The 17,856-nt window shown below is 36.3% G+C and overlaps 1 protein-coding gene and 17 non-coding genes across 22 annotated transcripts; 17 read left to right on the top strand and 1 right to left on the bottom strand.

Moving 5' to 3' along the window:
• Positions 1 to 45: 45 nt before the first annotated feature.
• On the bottom strand, positions 46 to 17,706 carry LOC140050190 (alpha-N-acetylgalactosaminidase-like). 5 transcript variants are annotated; one of them, XM_072095273.1, is made up of 8 exons: positions 17,627 to 17,706; positions 17,049 to 17,210; positions 16,373 to 16,547; positions 15,038 to 15,212; positions 14,819 to 14,913; positions 14,388 to 14,549; positions 13,717 to 13,914; positions 46 to 401 (listed from the first exon to the last, which is right to left on the bottom strand). In XM_072095273.1, exons 2-8 carry the CDS (start codon positions 17,207 to 17,209, stop codon positions 150 to 152), a joined length of 1,218 nt encoding a protein of 405 aa, XP_071951374.1. In that variant the 5' UTR covers position 17,210; positions 17,627 to 17,706; the 3' UTR covers positions 46 to 149. The 5 variants fall into 5 exon arrangements, with proteins under 5 accessions (XP_071951374.1, XP_071951372.1, XP_071951370.1 ...); XM_072095271.1 differs by lacking the exon at positions 46 to 401 and adding an exon at positions 5,116 to 6,058; XM_072095269.1 differs by lacking the exon at positions 46 to 401 and adding an exon at positions 5,939 to 7,596.
• On the top strand, positions 1,176 to 1,247 carry Trnaw-cca (transfer RNA tryptophan (anticodon CCA)). The gene has a single exon. It is a non-coding gene; the product is annotated as a tRNA-Trp (tRNA).
• Positions 1,394 to 1,465, top strand: Trnaw-cca (transfer RNA tryptophan (anticodon CCA)). The gene has a single exon. It is a non-coding gene; the product is annotated as a tRNA-Trp (tRNA).
• Positions 1,612 to 1,683, top strand: Trnaw-cca (transfer RNA tryptophan (anticodon CCA)). Its single transcript has one exon. It is a non-coding gene; the product is annotated as a tRNA-Trp (tRNA).
• On the top strand, positions 1,829 to 1,900 carry Trnaw-cca (transfer RNA tryptophan (anticodon CCA)). Its single transcript has one exon. It is a non-coding gene; the product is annotated as a tRNA-Trp (tRNA).
• Positions 2,062 to 2,133, top strand: Trnaw-cca (transfer RNA tryptophan (anticodon CCA)). The gene has a single exon. It is a non-coding gene; the product is annotated as a tRNA-Trp (tRNA).
• Trnaw-cca (transfer RNA tryptophan (anticodon CCA)) lies at positions 2,282 to 2,353 on the top strand. Its single transcript has one exon. It is a non-coding gene; the product is annotated as a tRNA-Trp (tRNA).
• On the top strand, positions 2,637 to 2,708 carry Trnaw-cca (transfer RNA tryptophan (anticodon CCA)). Its single transcript has one exon. It is a non-coding gene; the product is annotated as a tRNA-Trp (tRNA).
• Trnaw-cca (transfer RNA tryptophan (anticodon CCA)) lies at positions 2,856 to 2,927 on the top strand. The gene has a single exon. It is a non-coding gene; the product is annotated as a tRNA-Trp (tRNA).
• On the top strand, positions 3,074 to 3,145 carry Trnaw-cca (transfer RNA tryptophan (anticodon CCA)). The gene has a single exon. It is a non-coding gene; the product is annotated as a tRNA-Trp (tRNA).
• Trnaw-cca (transfer RNA tryptophan (anticodon CCA)) lies at positions 3,301 to 3,372 on the top strand. The gene has a single exon. It is a non-coding gene; the product is annotated as a tRNA-Trp (tRNA).
• Trnaw-cca (transfer RNA tryptophan (anticodon CCA)) lies at positions 3,527 to 3,598 on the top strand. Its single transcript has one exon. It is a non-coding gene; the product is annotated as a tRNA-Trp (tRNA).
• On the top strand, positions 3,753 to 3,824 carry Trnaw-cca (transfer RNA tryptophan (anticodon CCA)). Its single transcript has one exon. It is a non-coding gene; the product is annotated as a tRNA-Trp (tRNA).
• On the top strand, positions 3,996 to 4,067 carry Trnaw-cca (transfer RNA tryptophan (anticodon CCA)). The gene has a single exon. It is a non-coding gene; the product is annotated as a tRNA-Trp (tRNA).
• On the top strand, positions 4,228 to 4,299 carry Trnaw-cca (transfer RNA tryptophan (anticodon CCA)). The gene has a single exon. It is a non-coding gene; the product is annotated as a tRNA-Trp (tRNA).
• Trnaw-cca (transfer RNA tryptophan (anticodon CCA)) lies at positions 4,454 to 4,525 on the top strand. Its single transcript has one exon. It is a non-coding gene; the product is annotated as a tRNA-Trp (tRNA).
• Positions 4,683 to 4,754, top strand: Trnaw-cca (transfer RNA tryptophan (anticodon CCA)). The gene has a single exon. It is a non-coding gene; the product is annotated as a tRNA-Trp (tRNA).
• On the top strand, positions 4,915 to 4,986 carry Trnaw-cca (transfer RNA tryptophan (anticodon CCA)). The gene has a single exon. It is a non-coding gene; the product is annotated as a tRNA-Trp (tRNA).
• Positions 17,707 to 17,856: the final 150 nt, after the last annotated feature.

Genomic DNA, 17,856 nt, shown 5'->3' with positions numbered 1-17,856 from the left:
TTTTTTTTATCTGTTGTGTAATTAAATCTAAAGCTCTGTCTACACTACCAAACTAGTTAGACAAGAACGTGTGATGTGCCCAATCACATTTTTTGTCACATAAAGTTTGATAGTGTAGACAGAGCTTTAGTTGTTTCATATCATCACTGTTATTCACTGGGATATGCATAAATCATATATGCCCCTGAGACAGGTACCACGGCGGAGAAGTTGTCGGTTCGGTCGTAGTGGCCAAGTTCGACGTGATTCAATATTTCCCGCAACTCGTAGCCTAGACCATAGTCGAAGCCGATGTTCTCCAGTTTGATGGTAACATTCTGAGGCACACTCGCTCGATTAAGATACGTCACGGCGTGAGAGTCGTACATCAAGTGTCTATCCCATATTTCTACGAGACCAACCTACAAAATCGCATTAATTAGAGCTTGGTTCCCACTAGAACGTAACGCAAGAACGTAAACGCAACGAGTTGACCAATGACAAGCGACAGTTTGAATAACCCATCGCTTGTGATTGGTCAATTCACTTATGTTGCGTTACGTCCTTGTGTTGCGTCTTTAGTGGGAATCAAGGATTAAGTAAGCAACAATTCACACACATACAACTTAAGTTTATGAATGTTCTTGATTTTCAAAAATGGTTACTACTGTATAAAGCTTGGTTTCCACTAGAGAAGTAACGCAAGCGATTGAACCAATGACAAGCGACTGTTTGAGTAATCATAGTGGGAACCAAGCTTTACTAGCAATGGTTGCTACGTACGTCTACTGCAAAGTATAGGCCTATTGGTAATGGATGCTTTCGATTCGCGACGACATATAGGCAAGGACATGTAAATTATAGACCTGATTATTTATTTATTTCATTTCCCAAGTCATCGTCCAGTTCTATAAAATCAATTCAAATTTTTCGCGTACGACCAAAATGTATGTGAACAGAATTCAATGAGCTATAGATTTGCAAAAGTGTGTCAGCTGACTTGACAAACATTTAAAAATCAACTAGTACCTCCACATGACGTCAAAAGTCATAATTCCTATTAATGAAGCTCCCCATTATAAAGCGTAGACGACGTTGGCATTGTTGACTATTATGCGGGTAACAATAGATAATTATTAACTTTCTATCATCAACTATAGGCAGATGAACAAGTCTACTGTTGTGAACTAACATCTGACTCCGTGGCGCAACGGTAGCGCGTCTGACTCCAGATCAGAAGGTTGCGTGTTCAAATCACGTCGGGGTCAGTCGACTTTTTTTTTATATATTTGTTATAGCGAGTGAACAGAAGGGATCGCTTTTAAATCAGTGCACTATTTAAATTCAACATAGTGCCGACTAAACTTAACCATTAAAGTCGCGTTTGTGACAAATAAGTCTACCGTATGTAAATGACTCCGTGGCGCAACGGTAGCGCGTCTGACTCCAGATCAGAAGGTTGCGTGTTCAAATCACGTCGGGGTCAGTCGACTTTTTTTTTATATATTTGTTATACCGAGTGAACAGAAGGGATCGCTTTTAAATCAGTGCACTATTTAAATTCAACATAGTGCCGACTAAACTTAACCATTAAAGTCGCGTTTGTGACAAACAAGTCTACCGTATGTAAATGACTCCGTGACGCAACGGTAGCGCGTCTGACTCCAGATCAGAAGGTTGCGTGTTCAAATCACGTCGGGGTCAGGCGACTTTTTTTAATATATTTGTTATACCGAGTGAACAGAAGGGATCGCTTTTAAATCAGTGCACTATTTAAATTCAACATAGTGCCGACTAAACTTAACCATTAAAGTCGCGTTTGTGACAAACAAGTCTACCGTATGTAAATGACTCCGTGGCGCAACGGTAGCGCGTCTGACTCCAGATCAGAAGGTTGCGTGTTCAAATCACGTCGGGGTCAGCCGACTTCTTATTTATATAATTATCTGTTATACCAAGTGAACAGAAGGGATCGCTTTTAAATTAGTACACTATTTAAATTCAACATAGTGCCAACTATAAACTGAACCATTAAGGTCGCGCTTGTGACAAACAAGTCTACCGTATGTTATTGACATATCTGACTCCGTGACGCAAAGGTAGCGCGTCTGACTCCAGATCAGAAGGTTGCGTGTTCAAATCACGTCGGGGTCAGCCGACTTTTTATTTATATATCTGTTATACCGAGTGAACAGAAGGGATCGCTTTTAAATAAGTGCACTATTTAAATTCAACATAGTGCCAACTATAAACTGAACCATTAAGGTCGTGCTTATGACAAACAAGTCTACCGTATGTAAATGACTCCGTGGCGCAACGGTAGCGCGTCTGACTCCAGATCAGAAGGTTGCGTGTTCAAATCACGTCGGGGTCAGTCGATTTTTTTAACCTGGATGACCAGGAGGGATCGCTTTCAAATCATTCAATCATTTTTGTTTTACTAGTTACTAGTTAAAGGTACATTAACTAGTGTACTATATGGAACAGACATCTGACTCCGTGGCGCAACGGTAGCGTGTTCAAATCACGTCGGGGTCAGTCGATTTTTTTAACCTGGATGACCAGGAGGGATCGCTTTCAAATCATTCAATCATTTTTGTTTTACTAGTTACTAGTTAAAGGTACATTAACTAGTGTACTATATGGAACAGACATCTGACTCCGTGGCGCAACGGTAGCGCGTCTGACTCCAGATCAGAAGGTTGCGTGTTCAAATCACGTCGGGGTCAGCCGACTTTTTATTTATATATCTGTTATACCAAGTGAACAGAAGGGATAGCTTTTTAAATTAGTGCACTATTTAAATTCAACATAGTGCCGACTAAACTTAACCATTAAAGTCGCGCTTGTGACAAACAAGTCTACCGTATGTATCTGATTCCGTGGCGCAACGGTAGCGCGTCTGACTCCAGATCAGAAGGTTGCGTGTTCAAATCACGTCGGGGTCAGCCGACTTTTTATTTATATATCTGTTACACCGAGTGAACAGGATGGATCGCTTTTAAATCAGTGCACTATTTAAATTCAACATAGTGCCGACTAAACTTAACCATTAAAGTCGCGCTTGTGACAAACAAGTCTACCGTATGTATCTGATTCCGTGGCGCAACGGTAGCGCGTCTGACTCCAGATCAGAAGGTTGCGTGTTCAAATCACGTCGGGGTCAGCCGACTTTTTATTTATATATCTGTTACACCAAGTGAACAGGATGGATCGCTTTTACATTAGTGCACTATTTAAATTCAACATAGTGCCGACTAAACTTAACCATTAAAGTCGCGCTTATGACAAACAAGTCTACCGTATGTTATTGACATATCTGACTCCGTGGCGCAACGGTAGCGCGTCTGACTCCAGATCAGAAGGTTGCGTGTTCAAATCACGTCGGGGTCAGTCGATTTTTTTTTATATATTTGTTATACCAAGTGAACAGAAGGGATCGCTTTTAAATCAGTGCACTATTTAAATTCAACATAGTGCCGACTAAACTTAACCATTAAAGTCGCGCTTTTGACAAACAAGTCTACCGTATGTTATTGACATATCTGACTCCGTGGCGCAACGGTAGCGCGTCTGACTCCAGATCTGAAGGTTGCGTGTTCAAATCACGTCGGGGTCAGTCGATTTTTATTTATATATCTGTTACACCGAGTAAACAGGATGGATCGCTTTTAAATCAGTGCACTATTTAAATTCAACATAGTGCCGACTATAAACTGAACAATTAAGGTCGCGCTTGTGACAAACAAGTCTACCGAATGTAAATGACATCTGACTCTGTGTCGCAACGGTAGCGCGTCTGACTCCAGATCAGAAGGTTGCGTGTTCAAATCACGTCGGGGTCAGCCGACTTTTTATTTATATATCTGTTACACCGAGTGAACAGGATGGATCGCTTTTAAATCAGTGCACTATTTAAATTCAACATAGTGCCAATTCAACATAGTGCCGACTAAACTGAACCATTAAGATCATGCTTGTGACAAACAAGTCTAACGTATGTTATTGACATATCTGACTCCGTGGCGCAATGGTAGCGCGTCTGACTCCAGATCAGAGGGTTGCGTGTTCAAATCACGTCGGGGTCAGACGACTTTTTATTTATATATCTGTTACACCGAGTGAACAGGATGGATCGCTTTTAAATCAGTGCACTATTTAAATTCAACATAGTGCCAACAACTATAAACTGAACCATTAAGGTCCCGCTTGTGACAAACAAGTCTACCGTATGTTATTGACATATCTGACTCCGTGGCGCAACGGTAGCGCGTCTGACTCCAGATCAGAAGGTTGCGTGTTCAAATCACGTTGGGGTCAGTCGATTTTTATTTATATATCTGTTACACCGAGTGAACAGGATGGATCGCTTTTAAATCAGTGCACTATTTAAATTCAACATAGTGCCGACTATAAACTGAACCATTAAGGTCGCGCTTGTGACAAACAAGTCTACCGAATGTAAATGACATCTGACTCTGTGTCGCAACGGTAGCGCGTCTGACTCCAGATCAGAAGGTTGCGTGTTCAAATCACGTCGGGGTCAGCCGACTTTTTATTTATATATCTGTTACACCGAGTGAACAGGATGGATCGCTTTTAAATCAGTGCACTATTTAAATTCAACATAGTGCCGACTATAAACTGAACCATTAAGGTCGCGCTTGTGACAAACAAGTCTACCGTATGTTATTGACATATCTGACTCCGTGGCGCAACGGTAGCGCGTCTGACTCCAGATCAGAAGGTTGCGTGTTCAAATCACGTCGGGGTCAGACGACTTTTTATTTATATATCTGTTACACCGAGTGAACAGGATGGATCGCTTTTAAATCAGTGCACTATTTAAATTCAACATAGTGCCAACAACTATAAACTGAACCATTAAGGTCCCGCTTGTGACAAACAAGTCTACCGTATGTTATTGACATATCTGACTCCGTGGCGCAACGGTAGCGCGTCTGACTCCAGATCAGAAGGTTGCGTGTTCAAATCACGTCGGGGTCAGTCCTATTTTTATTTATTTTTTGTTATACCGGATATATAATAAATCGTTTTCAAATTACTGCATGTGCACCTTTTAAAATTATTAAGATCGCACTTTTTATTGACGACAAAAAAAACATCCCGAACTTTAATTTTTAGTAAACGCTTTATTAACAAAGAGTTTAGTCAGCGATTCAAGATACGGTCACAGGTAATGGTAGGCCTACATGATTCTGTGAGTACGATTCAATATTCAAACGTTATTTTTTCACCTTCGTGATTAAATTACATTAATGTAAAACACAACACAATTCAACTAAACTCCAATAATGAATATATATATATATATACCATGGTAATACGGAAGTAGAATGTATCTGTTTTCTAGTTATTGCAGCTTATTCTTATTCATTATTGCCATATACGGTAAATATCTGATATGATAACACCAGGAAAGAGTGAACACACATACAAACGTGGAAAGAAACCCAAAAAGGACTTAATCCCCATGGCTAAAGCTCAGTCTACACTATCAAACTAGTTTGACAAAAAAAGTGTAATGTTCCCAAATATGGTATAGTGATATGTCATCATCATGTCCATATATGGGCATATCACAGTTTTTTTGTCACATAAAGTTTGATAGTGTAGACAGAACTTAAGAGCCAGTGTTCCCTTTAACTAAAGTCTCAATCCTAGTCGAATTTAAAACAACTCATAAAAGACGTTCTGTCGAGAGAAGTTAATAGTTTGCATAGATATAGATTCTAAAACATAGCATTTTACTGTACTTGTCAACTCTGATGAATTATACCTTACATTTTTTATAAAAGCCACTCTATTCACTGGGGTACGCATATATCATGTAAGCCCCCTTAGCCGGGACAGTGACGGTGAAATTCCCTTCCCGCTCCCTGTGCCCTATCTCAATATGATTCAATATATCCCGAACTTCATAACCTAGGATATAGTCGAAGCCGATATTCTTGAGCTGGAGAGAGACCCTTTGGTTCGAATCCCCTCGGTTGAGATAAGTAACTGCGTGTTCTTCCCAGAGGTCAAGAGATTTTGTCCACACCTCTATATCACCATCCTATTAAAAAACAATCGTTTTTTAAATAAAAAAAAACAGGAATTTATGATATTTACAAACAAAAATTGAGTCCAAAGGAGGATGATATAATTATACTATATGTCATAATAAAAGGAGAAAAAATGTCCCAATTCATACCCTGTTACTATACCAGTATAATTGCACATTGTAAATGTCAAATACGAGGTAATACAATATAATATTTAAAGTATAGAATTTAGACTTTAAAAGCATAAATCATTTTTAAAAATTCCGAAAAAATGCTATAAGTTGTATAAGGTTTTTTATTCATGTATGTTTTTTAATTTTATGGTACGATATCTAATTTTAATAAGATGTTTCTATTTTTAGGCCTATAGCAATTTTAACTAATTTTTATTTATTTGTAATACAATTCATTTCAGTCCTTCACTGTCGTTTTGTAATATATTTTTATATACCGAATAAAATTTTAAAAAATAAATAAAAAAAATAAATAAAAATATCAAAAGTCAAAAAGAATAGAACGTATTTCTATAAGCCTACTCGTAAGACCCTCCTCTTTCTCACCCATTTCTATAAGCCTACTCGTAAGACCCTCCTCCTTCTCACCCATTTCTATAAGCCTACTCGTAAGACCCTCCTCCTTCTCACCCATTTCTATAAGCCTACTCGTAAGACCCTCCTCCTTCTCACCCAACTCCACTAAAAAATGTGTCCATATTTGCGTTATAAAAATGTAAGCGTAATATTAGGTGTACATGTCCAATTTTTATGACTACTTTCCTAATTAAAAGACAGGGAAGTTGTACGACCACGATCCCTCTATTCAACACCATACTAATACATCAATATACAATATGTAGGAACCTTTATAAAAGGGACCTAAACTTCCCCTGGTCCCCTTACTAGGAGTGTCCCTTACGTCATTAGAATACGGGGTTCTCCTGCTCGTCAATCACACAGTATCTGCCTTATTTAGTGTTAAGCTCGTCAATCACACAGTATCTGCCTTATTTAGTGTTAAGCTCTGTCTACACTATCAAACTAGTTTGACAGAAAAAGAGCCCAAATAATGGTAGTGATATTCCTAAATATGGTAGTGGTATGACATCATCATATCCATAATTATGGGCACATCACATTCACATAAAGTTGTAGACAAGCTTTAGATATATATGCAAGTGCTTTGTGTTCAGGCTCTGTATCCCATAAACATTAGATAAATTGCTACCCGAACGGTACTGATCCATCGCTATAACAAAACAATAATATTCTTATATGGCAATATCTTAGGCTGCTGTTTTAGCTGGTGTTCCGAGCAACATCCGAACACCGTTCGGGTTTATTGCTACTTTCATCGTGTCACGTTTGCCGAACTTTCCTACGCTTTTCCACGTAAAAAGATCAATGAATTCATAGGCGCTGTTGGACGTTGCTCCGGCGTCTCGCAGAATTATCGAATAATTAGTTGGGATTCCGTCAGTTCGTCTGCTCAGAAACACAATGGCTAGCTTACTGTCGGCAGTGGTTTTCGACCAAACCTCTATACCCGTTTCCTAGTGAAATGGATGATAATGGAATAATGAAATAAACAATGAAATAGTTAATCAATACAGTGTCAATTTGGAAACGAAAGGAATACATTCGATATTCGATATGAATAGACATTCCAGTTGGAATTTTTTATTTTTTTTTATTTTAGTTTTTTTTTTTTTTGGTCGAGTCACAACATTAAAAGAACTTCATTTTGCATAAGTAATAGCAAACAATAATACAGGCTAAAAGAAATGTTAAGAAAAACCCGACAAAGAAATACAATACATTTATTTCACGAAGTTTAGTTATTTTTATTAGTATACAGAAAAATGTTAGAGGTACGTTTTATGTCCGGATTGCAGCAATTGGACGCAACGCAATAATCAACGTGATTTGATCAATCATCTGAACTATCGCTGTTGTGATTGGTCAAGTCACTTGTGGTGCGTTTACGTCCTAGTTGGAACCAAGTCTAAAGCTCTGTCTACACTATCAAACTTTATCTGACAAAAAAATGTGATGTGGACACGATGACGTCATATCACTACCATATTTGGGCACATCACACTTTTTTTTTGTCAAACAAGTTTGATAGTGTAGACAGAGCTTTAGCAACAATGAAATGAGATTCATGCAATCACATGCGTTTTGAAACTAGTCTCGTATCATGCAAATAATAAACTAGTCTCGTATCATGCAAATAATAAACTAGTCTCGTATCATGCAAATAATACATAAATGGAAAGAAACTAAATAATAGAAAGAATAAAAATCCATATCAAATTCTATATATTTATATAATATTTGAAATATTGGTATTATTTAGTAGTTTTATCAGATCTTCATTATTATGTATTATGAACCAATACGGTACAGGGTATATACGGTCCGAGTGATAATCTAACTGGTAGCGTCACAGACAATTTAGAGTCGGAGTTTAAGCTGGGTTCCCACTAGAACGCAACGCAAGCACTTAAAGGGAAAGCAGGTGATTTGACCATCACAAGCGATGGATTATTCGAACTGTCGCTTTTCATTGGTCAACTCACTTACGTTGCGTAACTACGTCATTGCGTTGCGTCACAGTGAGAACCGCCAACTTTATATATATTTGTCTTAACAATTTAAAGGTTTGAAATTATTTTTATTAAGCCACACTATCAAACTTGATGTGACAAAAAAAATGTGATGTGCCCATATATGGACATGATGATGTCATATCACTACCATATTTGGGAATATCGCTACCATATTTGGCCACATCACACTTTTTTTGTTGTCAAACTAGTTTGATAGTGTAGACAGAGCTTAAGAGATGTGCCTAAAATGTTATCAAACTGAGTTGTAAAACTGGCTTGGGTATGCATGGATAAATGACACCCCATTTGGAGTAATGACCGTACTGAAGTAACTATCTGTGTCAAAATCATCAATATCTTTATCCTCAAAGATTTCTATAAGGAAATATATTCCAGGCCGTAAGCCAAGGTCTTTAAGTTGTACAGTAAAGTTCAGAGGTGTTCCTTCGGTACCACGATTCAGAAAGGCTAAGGCATACTCGTCTAAAAAACCGAGTTCACGTGACCACACTTCAACATTACCACTCTGAAAATGGAAAAATCGAGGACAATTTCGAGTGGGAAAAATGGAAGGGAATTCAAACGCATTCGGAGGGCATTAATGATATTAGTATACTGCTACACAATGTGCAAATACTGTAATAACAAATGATCAATTGTTATCCTCATCCATTTTCCCGTGTTTTTATAAAGTCCGGTATTCCGTGATTAATACGTTACAAAAACAGTAGTAAAACGTATACAATATTCAGTTTATTGCTGAGATTTTTTAACAATAGAATCTTTTAAGATTTGACGAAATGAAATTTAAGTAAGGTCTGCCTTAAGTAAGCAAAATAAGAAAACTTTCATAAACATATACAACTATTATACCAACAAGTTGATTTAAATTAGACTTCATTATATGAAGATGTAGTACTGATACAATTCGTTTTTTCTTCTCAAATTATTAAGCTAGATATGTCTACTTCACGCTCTCGATTCTTAGAACCAATAAATTGTTTCAGCCAAGTTTGTAATAATTAGACTTTCACTTCCTTCAATTCAAAACAAATTCTAAACTCAAATTGTTGAGCAATCATACAACTTCAATTCATTCAATCTATATATCAAGTTAATTACGAGTAAAATAAGATCATAAATATATGTAAATATTGAATCATAAATGTTGTATAAAAACTAAATCAAAAACGTAATAATTAAATACTTTACAACTGAAAGTAACTGTCAAAATTGTCCAATAAATATTACTAATTCGTTGTCATATAAATGGCTCAAACAAAGTATAACAAAAATATATTCTAATGAAATAGAATAATGAATTGCAAAATTAACTGAAAATCAAATTGTCCAAAGTAATACCAATTCTTTGTCATAAAAATGGCTATTAAAAAATGAAATTAAAGTAAATGAAATAGAAATTAAATCTTTGTGTAAATAATTATGAGTTTTGGGCCCTGAACAAGCACTTTTTAAAATTGAATAATTATTTGCCCTGAACTTGTATAATGATTAACATCCTAGGCTATGGGCGTGGCCTTAAACATGACAGTTCCACTACGGTGTAATTATAAATGACAATGTTTCATCCACTACGGTGTATTATAAATGACAATGTTTCATTTAAAGAGAAGTACTGACTATACGATTATAATCCTAGGCTATGGGTGTGGCCTTAATCCTAGGCTATGGGCGTGGCCTTAATCCTAAGCTATGGGCGTGGCCTTAAACATGACAGCACCACTAGGGTGCACTATAAAAACAATGTGTCATTTAAAGTGAGTAATACTGGAAATGATTATAATCCTAGGCTATGGGTGTGGCCTTAATTCTAGGCTATGGACGTGGCCTTAATCCTAGGCTATGGGCATGGCCTTAAACATGACAGTACCACTAGGGTGAACTATAAAAACAATTCATTCATTAAAAGAGTTATACTGGAAAGTATTATAATCCTAGGCTATGGGTGTGGCCTTAATACTAGTCTATTGGTGTGGCCTTGATCCTAGGTTATGGGTGTTGCTTTAATCCTAGGCTATGGGCGTGGCCTTAAACATAACAGCACCACTAGGGTTGACTATAAAAGACAATGTTTCATTTAAAGCGTAATTCCCCAAAGGTTTATTATCAGTAACATCAAATACACTATAACCCTTTGATGTCGTCGGAAACTTCAGATTCTCTAAGGTCGTTTCAAAAATGGCCGGAGCGCTCTGGCTGCGGCTAAATATCACAGCGGCCAAAGCGTTTGATGATAGTTCCCGAGTCCAAACCTCCATGTGTGATTGGGTCTGTGGAGTGAGGCGAAATGAAGTTTTTAAATAAATGATAACAATATCACATTGGATATATAGGAAAAAATAACAAAATTATTTTCTTTGATTGAATAAATAAATGATATAAAATAGTGAAGCCCAACACCAAGTATTGAATAAGTTAAAAATTGCAAATTTTAAAATTGTTGATTGGATTTAGGATTAAAGTCAGGGTTAAAATAACAATAAATTTCTTAAATTTCTTAAAATGTCCTGTTTAAACGCAGCTATTTTCAACTAAATAAAACTTCCACAAACGTTGTACTAAACAGATTTCAAATCACAGTAGACTCTTCCTCCTCTGGGACATCCCTATCCTGAGGACACACATGTCAAGGGAACATTTTCCTGGGAGAGGAAATATCATTTTATTTTATATCACTCTTTTTCAGGTGAGACCTCTATTAAGGGGGACATTTTGTTTGGTACTGTATATTAACTGTTTGCAGAAATCATTTACTGTATGTAATTAATAATGATTGATATATATATATATATAAAGCATATATCTGTTTTGCTTTATTTACAGACAATAGAGGACTATGGCAAATACCAAAATGGTTCCTAAAAATGTTGTCTTATTATATAGCGTTATTAAAGGTGGTGAGTAAGGTCTTCTTTTCACACAATAAATAAAGGCTACGATCACAGTGCGCATGATTGCGTTAGTTTAAAAATCTAAATCATAATCTGTGATCAAACTTCCATTAAGCTCTGTCTACACATAGAGATCTCTATGGTCTACATTATCAAACTTCATGTGAATCTGATGTGCCCATATATGGACACGATGATGTCATATCACTACCATATTTGGCCACATCACACTTTTTTGATAGTGTAGTCAGAGCTTAAATCATAACTTTAACAACACAAGGAAATAATGTCTGATACAATCTGTGTTATAATAAAAAGAAAATAAAGTGATGTTTATGTTAGGAATATCTATTTACATTGGAACAGTTTTATGCTAATAGACAATAGGCAAAAGCCGCAATAATAGATTACTCTATAGTGTTTACTTAAATAAGAAATCAATGGAGCAGGAACTAAGGCAAGAAATGTTGAAAATAAACTAGAAAATAACAAAACCACAAAAATAGTCAAAAAATCCAACACCAGTCAATAGTGAATTATGGTAATAAGTTAAATGTTTATGAGTGAGTAATATAATACAACAGAAAAATAACTGTTAGTGATTAAATTGTAAAGAAATGCAGATATCCCACAGTAAGCATGCATGTAGTCTATGTATATGTTGGACACTGTTAGTGTTATCAGTTGTCAATAAAGAATAATAATAATATCTGCTCCACAATAAAAATACAACAGTGGTGAATTCCAGCTTTTTAAATAATGTCATACGCATCAGAAATTTATAAAATGGAAGGATGCTATATTAAAAAATACTTCATCCTGAGAAGCAATGAAAGCTCACAGCACTGGATAACTATTTCAAATTTGCAAACATTTGCAGAGTGCCGTCGTCAGTGGAATAGTCTCAATGGATCACAAAGTGTAGTCCACAAAAGTATAGTAGACTTCACTTCAGTGGGGTCTGTTTCATGATAAATTTGGCAGACTGGCAGAGACGATATAATATTATTGGCAGAAATTATTGTTCTTTCAACATGCACATGCTTCATATTAAACACATGACATTTTTTATAAAACTTTTTTTATTATTTGCTCACAACCTCAAGTACTTTCGTACTTTCATCAGATGATAACTGTAACACACCTAAATCTATCATACGATTGATTGATTTCATATCGGGTGCAGGTCAAGTCGGCCCCAAACCGTCTCGGCCAAAGTCAAGTCGGCCCCACGTCAAGTCGGCCCCAAGTCAACTCGTCCTCAAGTCAACTCGGCCTCACGTCAACTCGGCCAAAAACTAATCGGTCAACTCGGCCACAATAAAGTATGGAACGCAAAAAGTGCTTAATATTATTATGATTCTTACTATCCACGCTTTAAAAAAAATGAAGAAATAAAAAATATAATATAATTAAATAATATCATATAAAAAAATGAACTCATTGCCGATATGAATAGAAGTACCCGCGTGTTACAAAAACACGTGCAGGTACCGCATTTTAGTAAATCAAAAAAAGGGGAATCCCCCGGTCAGCGAAAACACGTAGCAGTTGTAGATATCGAAAAAGCTGCCAAAGGCGCAGGGAGGCGCAGCTACGAATTGTTTTCAATTGTGCAATTTGAAATTTTATTAAAATAAATAAAAGTTGGTGAAATTATTCCTATTTTTTTTGCTAAATATATTATTGTCTAAATATTAATATTCATTAAAAGTCAGAATTATTCATAGTTAAAAAATTGTGAAGAAATATTATTTTATCAATTCCCTTCATTTGCACTTTTTGCGTTCCATACTTTAACCGGGCCGAGTTGATCGATTATTTTTTGGCCGAGTTGACGTGAGGCCGAGTTGACTTGAGGCCGAGTTGACTTGGGGCCGACTTGACTTTGGCCAAGACGGTTTAGGGCCGACTTGGATCGAAATCTTCATATCAAGTGCCATGCATTATTTTCTAATGATTACATGTACTATTTCACAGCCAGCTTTTTGCAACACGGTAGACCTGAATATTGCGCGAAGCGAAACTAGCTTGTAGAGTGCGCTTTATTACTCTTCTATCGCAGCAAAAATTTGAATGCTGAATCCAATGTTTTAAATATATGCAAACTAGTTACTGTACAGAAACAATAACAAAATAAGTATGTTACCTGCATAACTCGCTTTCCCATTTTTCCAGAGGGATCTTGATTGATTTGAATCACTTCCTTATTCAGAAGAATCTCTCGGAATTCAGGAGAGATAGTTCGAAGGTCGTTTGACATGAGCATTGGGGCAGCCAATATAGACCACATTGCCATCTGGGCTTTCGCTTGTTCCACACTTAATGAAAAATCTCCAATTATCAACTAAAAGGCAAGAATTATGTCATTTTAATTGATGTTTATGACATTTTCAAGCACCTGGAATATGCTGCTGGTACCAGAGAACTTTTCTACTAAGCAGTTCCGTTCCAAAAATGACCAGTGTATACCCCAAACTCTGGCTAAATCCAGGCGAACAGACATTAAAACATTATAAAGAATGTCCCTGCAACTTCAAGTTTTTTTAACATCATAGGTTGAATAGATCATTTTGTATTAATTAATTATAAAGATGTTCTTAATAACAGGTATGATAATCCCCCATTTTTAAAGCTGTCTACAGTAACACCATCAAACTAGTTTGACAAAAAAAGTGTAATGTGCCCAAACATTGTAGTGCTATTCTCAAATATGGTAGTGATATGACATTATCATCATGTCCATATATGGGCACATCACATTTTGTTGTCACATAAAGTTTGATAGTGTAGACAGAGCTTAAGAGCGTTTGAACATACCATATCAGGGTCATTAAAACTTCCAGGTGCTGACACAGCAGCTAGGGTGTCTTGTTCCTGTGCGTAGTAATCTATTATTTTCAGAACGCTATCCCATGAATCCTGGATGTCAATGTAGTTCCTCCAGATATTGCAGTTCTTTGCAATTAGTTTGTAATCAGGCTGCGAATAAAATCAAATTTATATACACTTAAATTATATGTAGTGACAGTAGCGTGGTGGTTAACATGTTTGCCTATCAATTTCGATCCTGGGTTCAAATTCTGGTTCAATCTTTATCACCGAAAACAAAGTATCACAAAAGTATTTTTTTATTTCTCATCATGTCATTGTTAAAGAATATATGTTATAGAAATATAGAATCATTTTTAAAAATATAAAAAACTTCAAATTTTAACATGTATTACTGTAATTTAACCTAATTTAACTACCTGTATTTTACTGGCTCGTTCATAGTCAGGCCAACTGCATGAGAATAGGATTGGTCTGCCTGTAGCATTCAAAGCCTTGGTCATGTTAGGGTAGCCTATGGGAAAAAAACAATTGTATTACACAGCATCGGTAATAGTAGGCTATAGGTGTGGCCTTAATAGTAGGCTATGGGTGTGGACTTAAACATGACAGTATTATATGAATGCATCATAAATTACCTTGTGGCATTGTCTTAACATCAGCATAGCATCCATCCATCTTAAGCATGTCCACACCCCATTCAGCAAATGTTTTAGCATCGACTTCAAGATGGCCTAGGCTACCAGGGTAGCCACCACATGTTTTGGTGCCAAAATCATTGTAAATACCAAGTTTAAGCCCTCTTGAATGTACCTTGAACATATAAACAAATTTGAAAAATGAAAAAACGAATAAAAGTAAAGTATGTAATGTAATCATTTAAAGATGTATTTGTCCCCCAAAATCCTGAAAAATAAAGATTTTTATAAAATTATACTTTTAATCAATCAGTCAATCTGACTGGTTTTTTTTTTGGCCGTAAAATTACAGTTTTTTCAGGTAAATAATTGTTTTTTTGGATCACATTTTTGGTCAAAGTGAATAATAACTATTATATGACATTAAAATGGCATATTCAACAACAACAAACTATTTTTCAGGAGGACAATATATCTTTTCATAAAAAAATGTAATCATATTTTGCCATGATGAAAATCATGGTACTGAGCAAACAGCCCTGATGTGTTTTTATTCAAATTGAATAGAAAATGGATTTTTTTTAACATCCAGGTTATTCCTATACAGCTGTGGCCAATCTGTTTTTTGTTTTACATATACTGTTAATCTATCATGATTAATCAATATTTTTGTGACATTTTCAGTTTCATGGTAGATTAATTTTGACAACAATATAGTACTGTTATTATAAATAGTTTTGTCTGTATAAGCGAAGCAGAATAATAGTAATTGTAGTTGAAAGTGAACAGTATAGTTAGAAAACAATTGATATATTGTCTTTCATTGTTATATCTTAAAGATGTATTGTCCCCCTGAAAAAATAATTCTAAAAATGTTTTGGTTGAATATGCCATTTTGATGTCCACTTTGACTGAAAATTGGATCCAAATTTATTCAAATACCGTAATAGCAAAAATAGTCAAATGGGTATTTGATTGAATCTAACCATTTATTTTGTCATTTTATAGGTGAAAACATTTTTTTTTTTCATTTTTTTTTCTATAGAAGTGATAACATTTATTGAAACTACAAAATAACCTACTCAAAGTCTGATTAAATTAATCTTCATTTTTCATGTGTTTGGGGGACAATACATGTTTAACATTTTACAGTGGCCATAAACCAAACTATTATTATTTTGTATGCTCTGCACACACTTAAAAGGGTGAACAAATTGGACTTTAAATTAGAGGCGTACGTTTGGCAATAATAAAATTTAACTAAATTGATAAAATGTGAACTTATTGCAAATATATTAATTATATGTTTAAATTATAATACTCTTGCTTGCTTACATAGTCTGCTAGCTTCTTGATTCCTGACGGAAAGCGGTCAGGATCTGCTTGTAACTTTCCAGCACTATCCCGTTCTTTTGAAGCCCAACAGTCGTCAATGTTAACATACTCGTAGCCAGCATCTTTAAAGCCATCTTCAACCATTCTATCAGCCATATCCATAAATAGCTTCTCACTGAATTAACAAAGTAGTAAATGTTATTGGACAGTGTGGGGAAGAGGGGCTGCATATATTAAGAGAGGAGGCAATGAAAATTTGAAGGTGGAGAGGGGATGCAGATAGGAGGGTGACTGCAGATAGGGGAAGGGGCTGCAGATGTGAAGAGGGGCTGCAGATGTGGAGAGGAGCTGTAGAGGAGATACAGTATGGAGTGGGGATGCGGATGGTAGGGTAGCTACAGATAAGGGGAAGGGCTGCAGATGTGACGAGTGGGGCTGCAGACGTGGAGAGTGGGGCTGCAGATGTGGAGAGGGGGATGCAGATTTAGGGAGGAGTTTGCAAATGCGGGGAGGGGCTTCAGAGGAGATATGAAGATGGAGATAGGCTGCAGATGGGATAACTACAGATGGGAAGAGATCATGAGATATTAGAGAGTGGGCAGCATAGTTGCATGACTGGAGAGGAGGAAGTAAGCAGAGATAGAAAGTTCCGTTTGGAAAGATTGGTTGCTCTTACCCTATGCAGTCATTTGGTTGGTTTTTGCAGTCAATATTACATCTGAATCGTTCCCATGACATCCAACCCATAGGTGGCGTAAGTGCAAGACCATTGTCCAGACCATGAACACTAACAACCAAAGAAACTAACACCACAAGGCACTGAAGCATTTTAACCATTCTAAAGTAGAATCCAATAAAACAATATTTGTATACAGTATTTATCTTAAAAATGTTTGCAATTACTGAAATAAGTGTAGTTATAATTGTCATACTTTGTCTAGTCCAAGAGGGATAGGACTGCACTAACTGCAGATGCCGCATGGACATCGGAACTAGCTAGTACTATGGTAGCATGGTAGGGACGGTAGCTGAGTGGTAGACTGTGAACCTCTATCTACTATTAAACCCCTATTATAGGCCTAGTGTATGTATGTGCTACCCTATCTAGTATAAGATAGGCCTACTCTATATTTATTGAATGAATGCCGGTGGTATAGTCGGCCTATCTAGCCGGTAGTTATCTAACGACGATCAATAAATCATAAATATAATTACAAACTACAACAATTTATTATAACAACCATAAATACTCACTAATTACTAATAGTTTTACTGAATATACCTTCTCTTCGATTGAATTCGCGGTTTGTTTGGTTTACTCATGTGACTTGTCATGTTGTTTGTCAGCTGATCGACCATCCAGGTACCTCCATATGAAGCGCCGACCGTGTCATAACTTTAGTTTCACCACTGTGTATTTATTTCTAATTCATAATGGGTCATGTACTATGCTATTTAGTCTGGGCTCCAGACGGAGTTTTGTC

This window comes from Antedon mediterranea, chromosome 5 (genome assembly GCF_964355755.1).
Source record: "Antedon mediterranea chromosome 5, ecAntMedi1.1, whole genome shotgun sequence".
NCBI classification, from domain to species: Eukaryota; Metazoa; Echinodermata; class Crinoidea; order Comatulida; family Antedonidae; genus Antedon; species Antedon mediterranea.
Note: the sequence above shows the minus strand (reverse complement) of the source record. Positions and strands in the feature narration are given on the sequence as shown.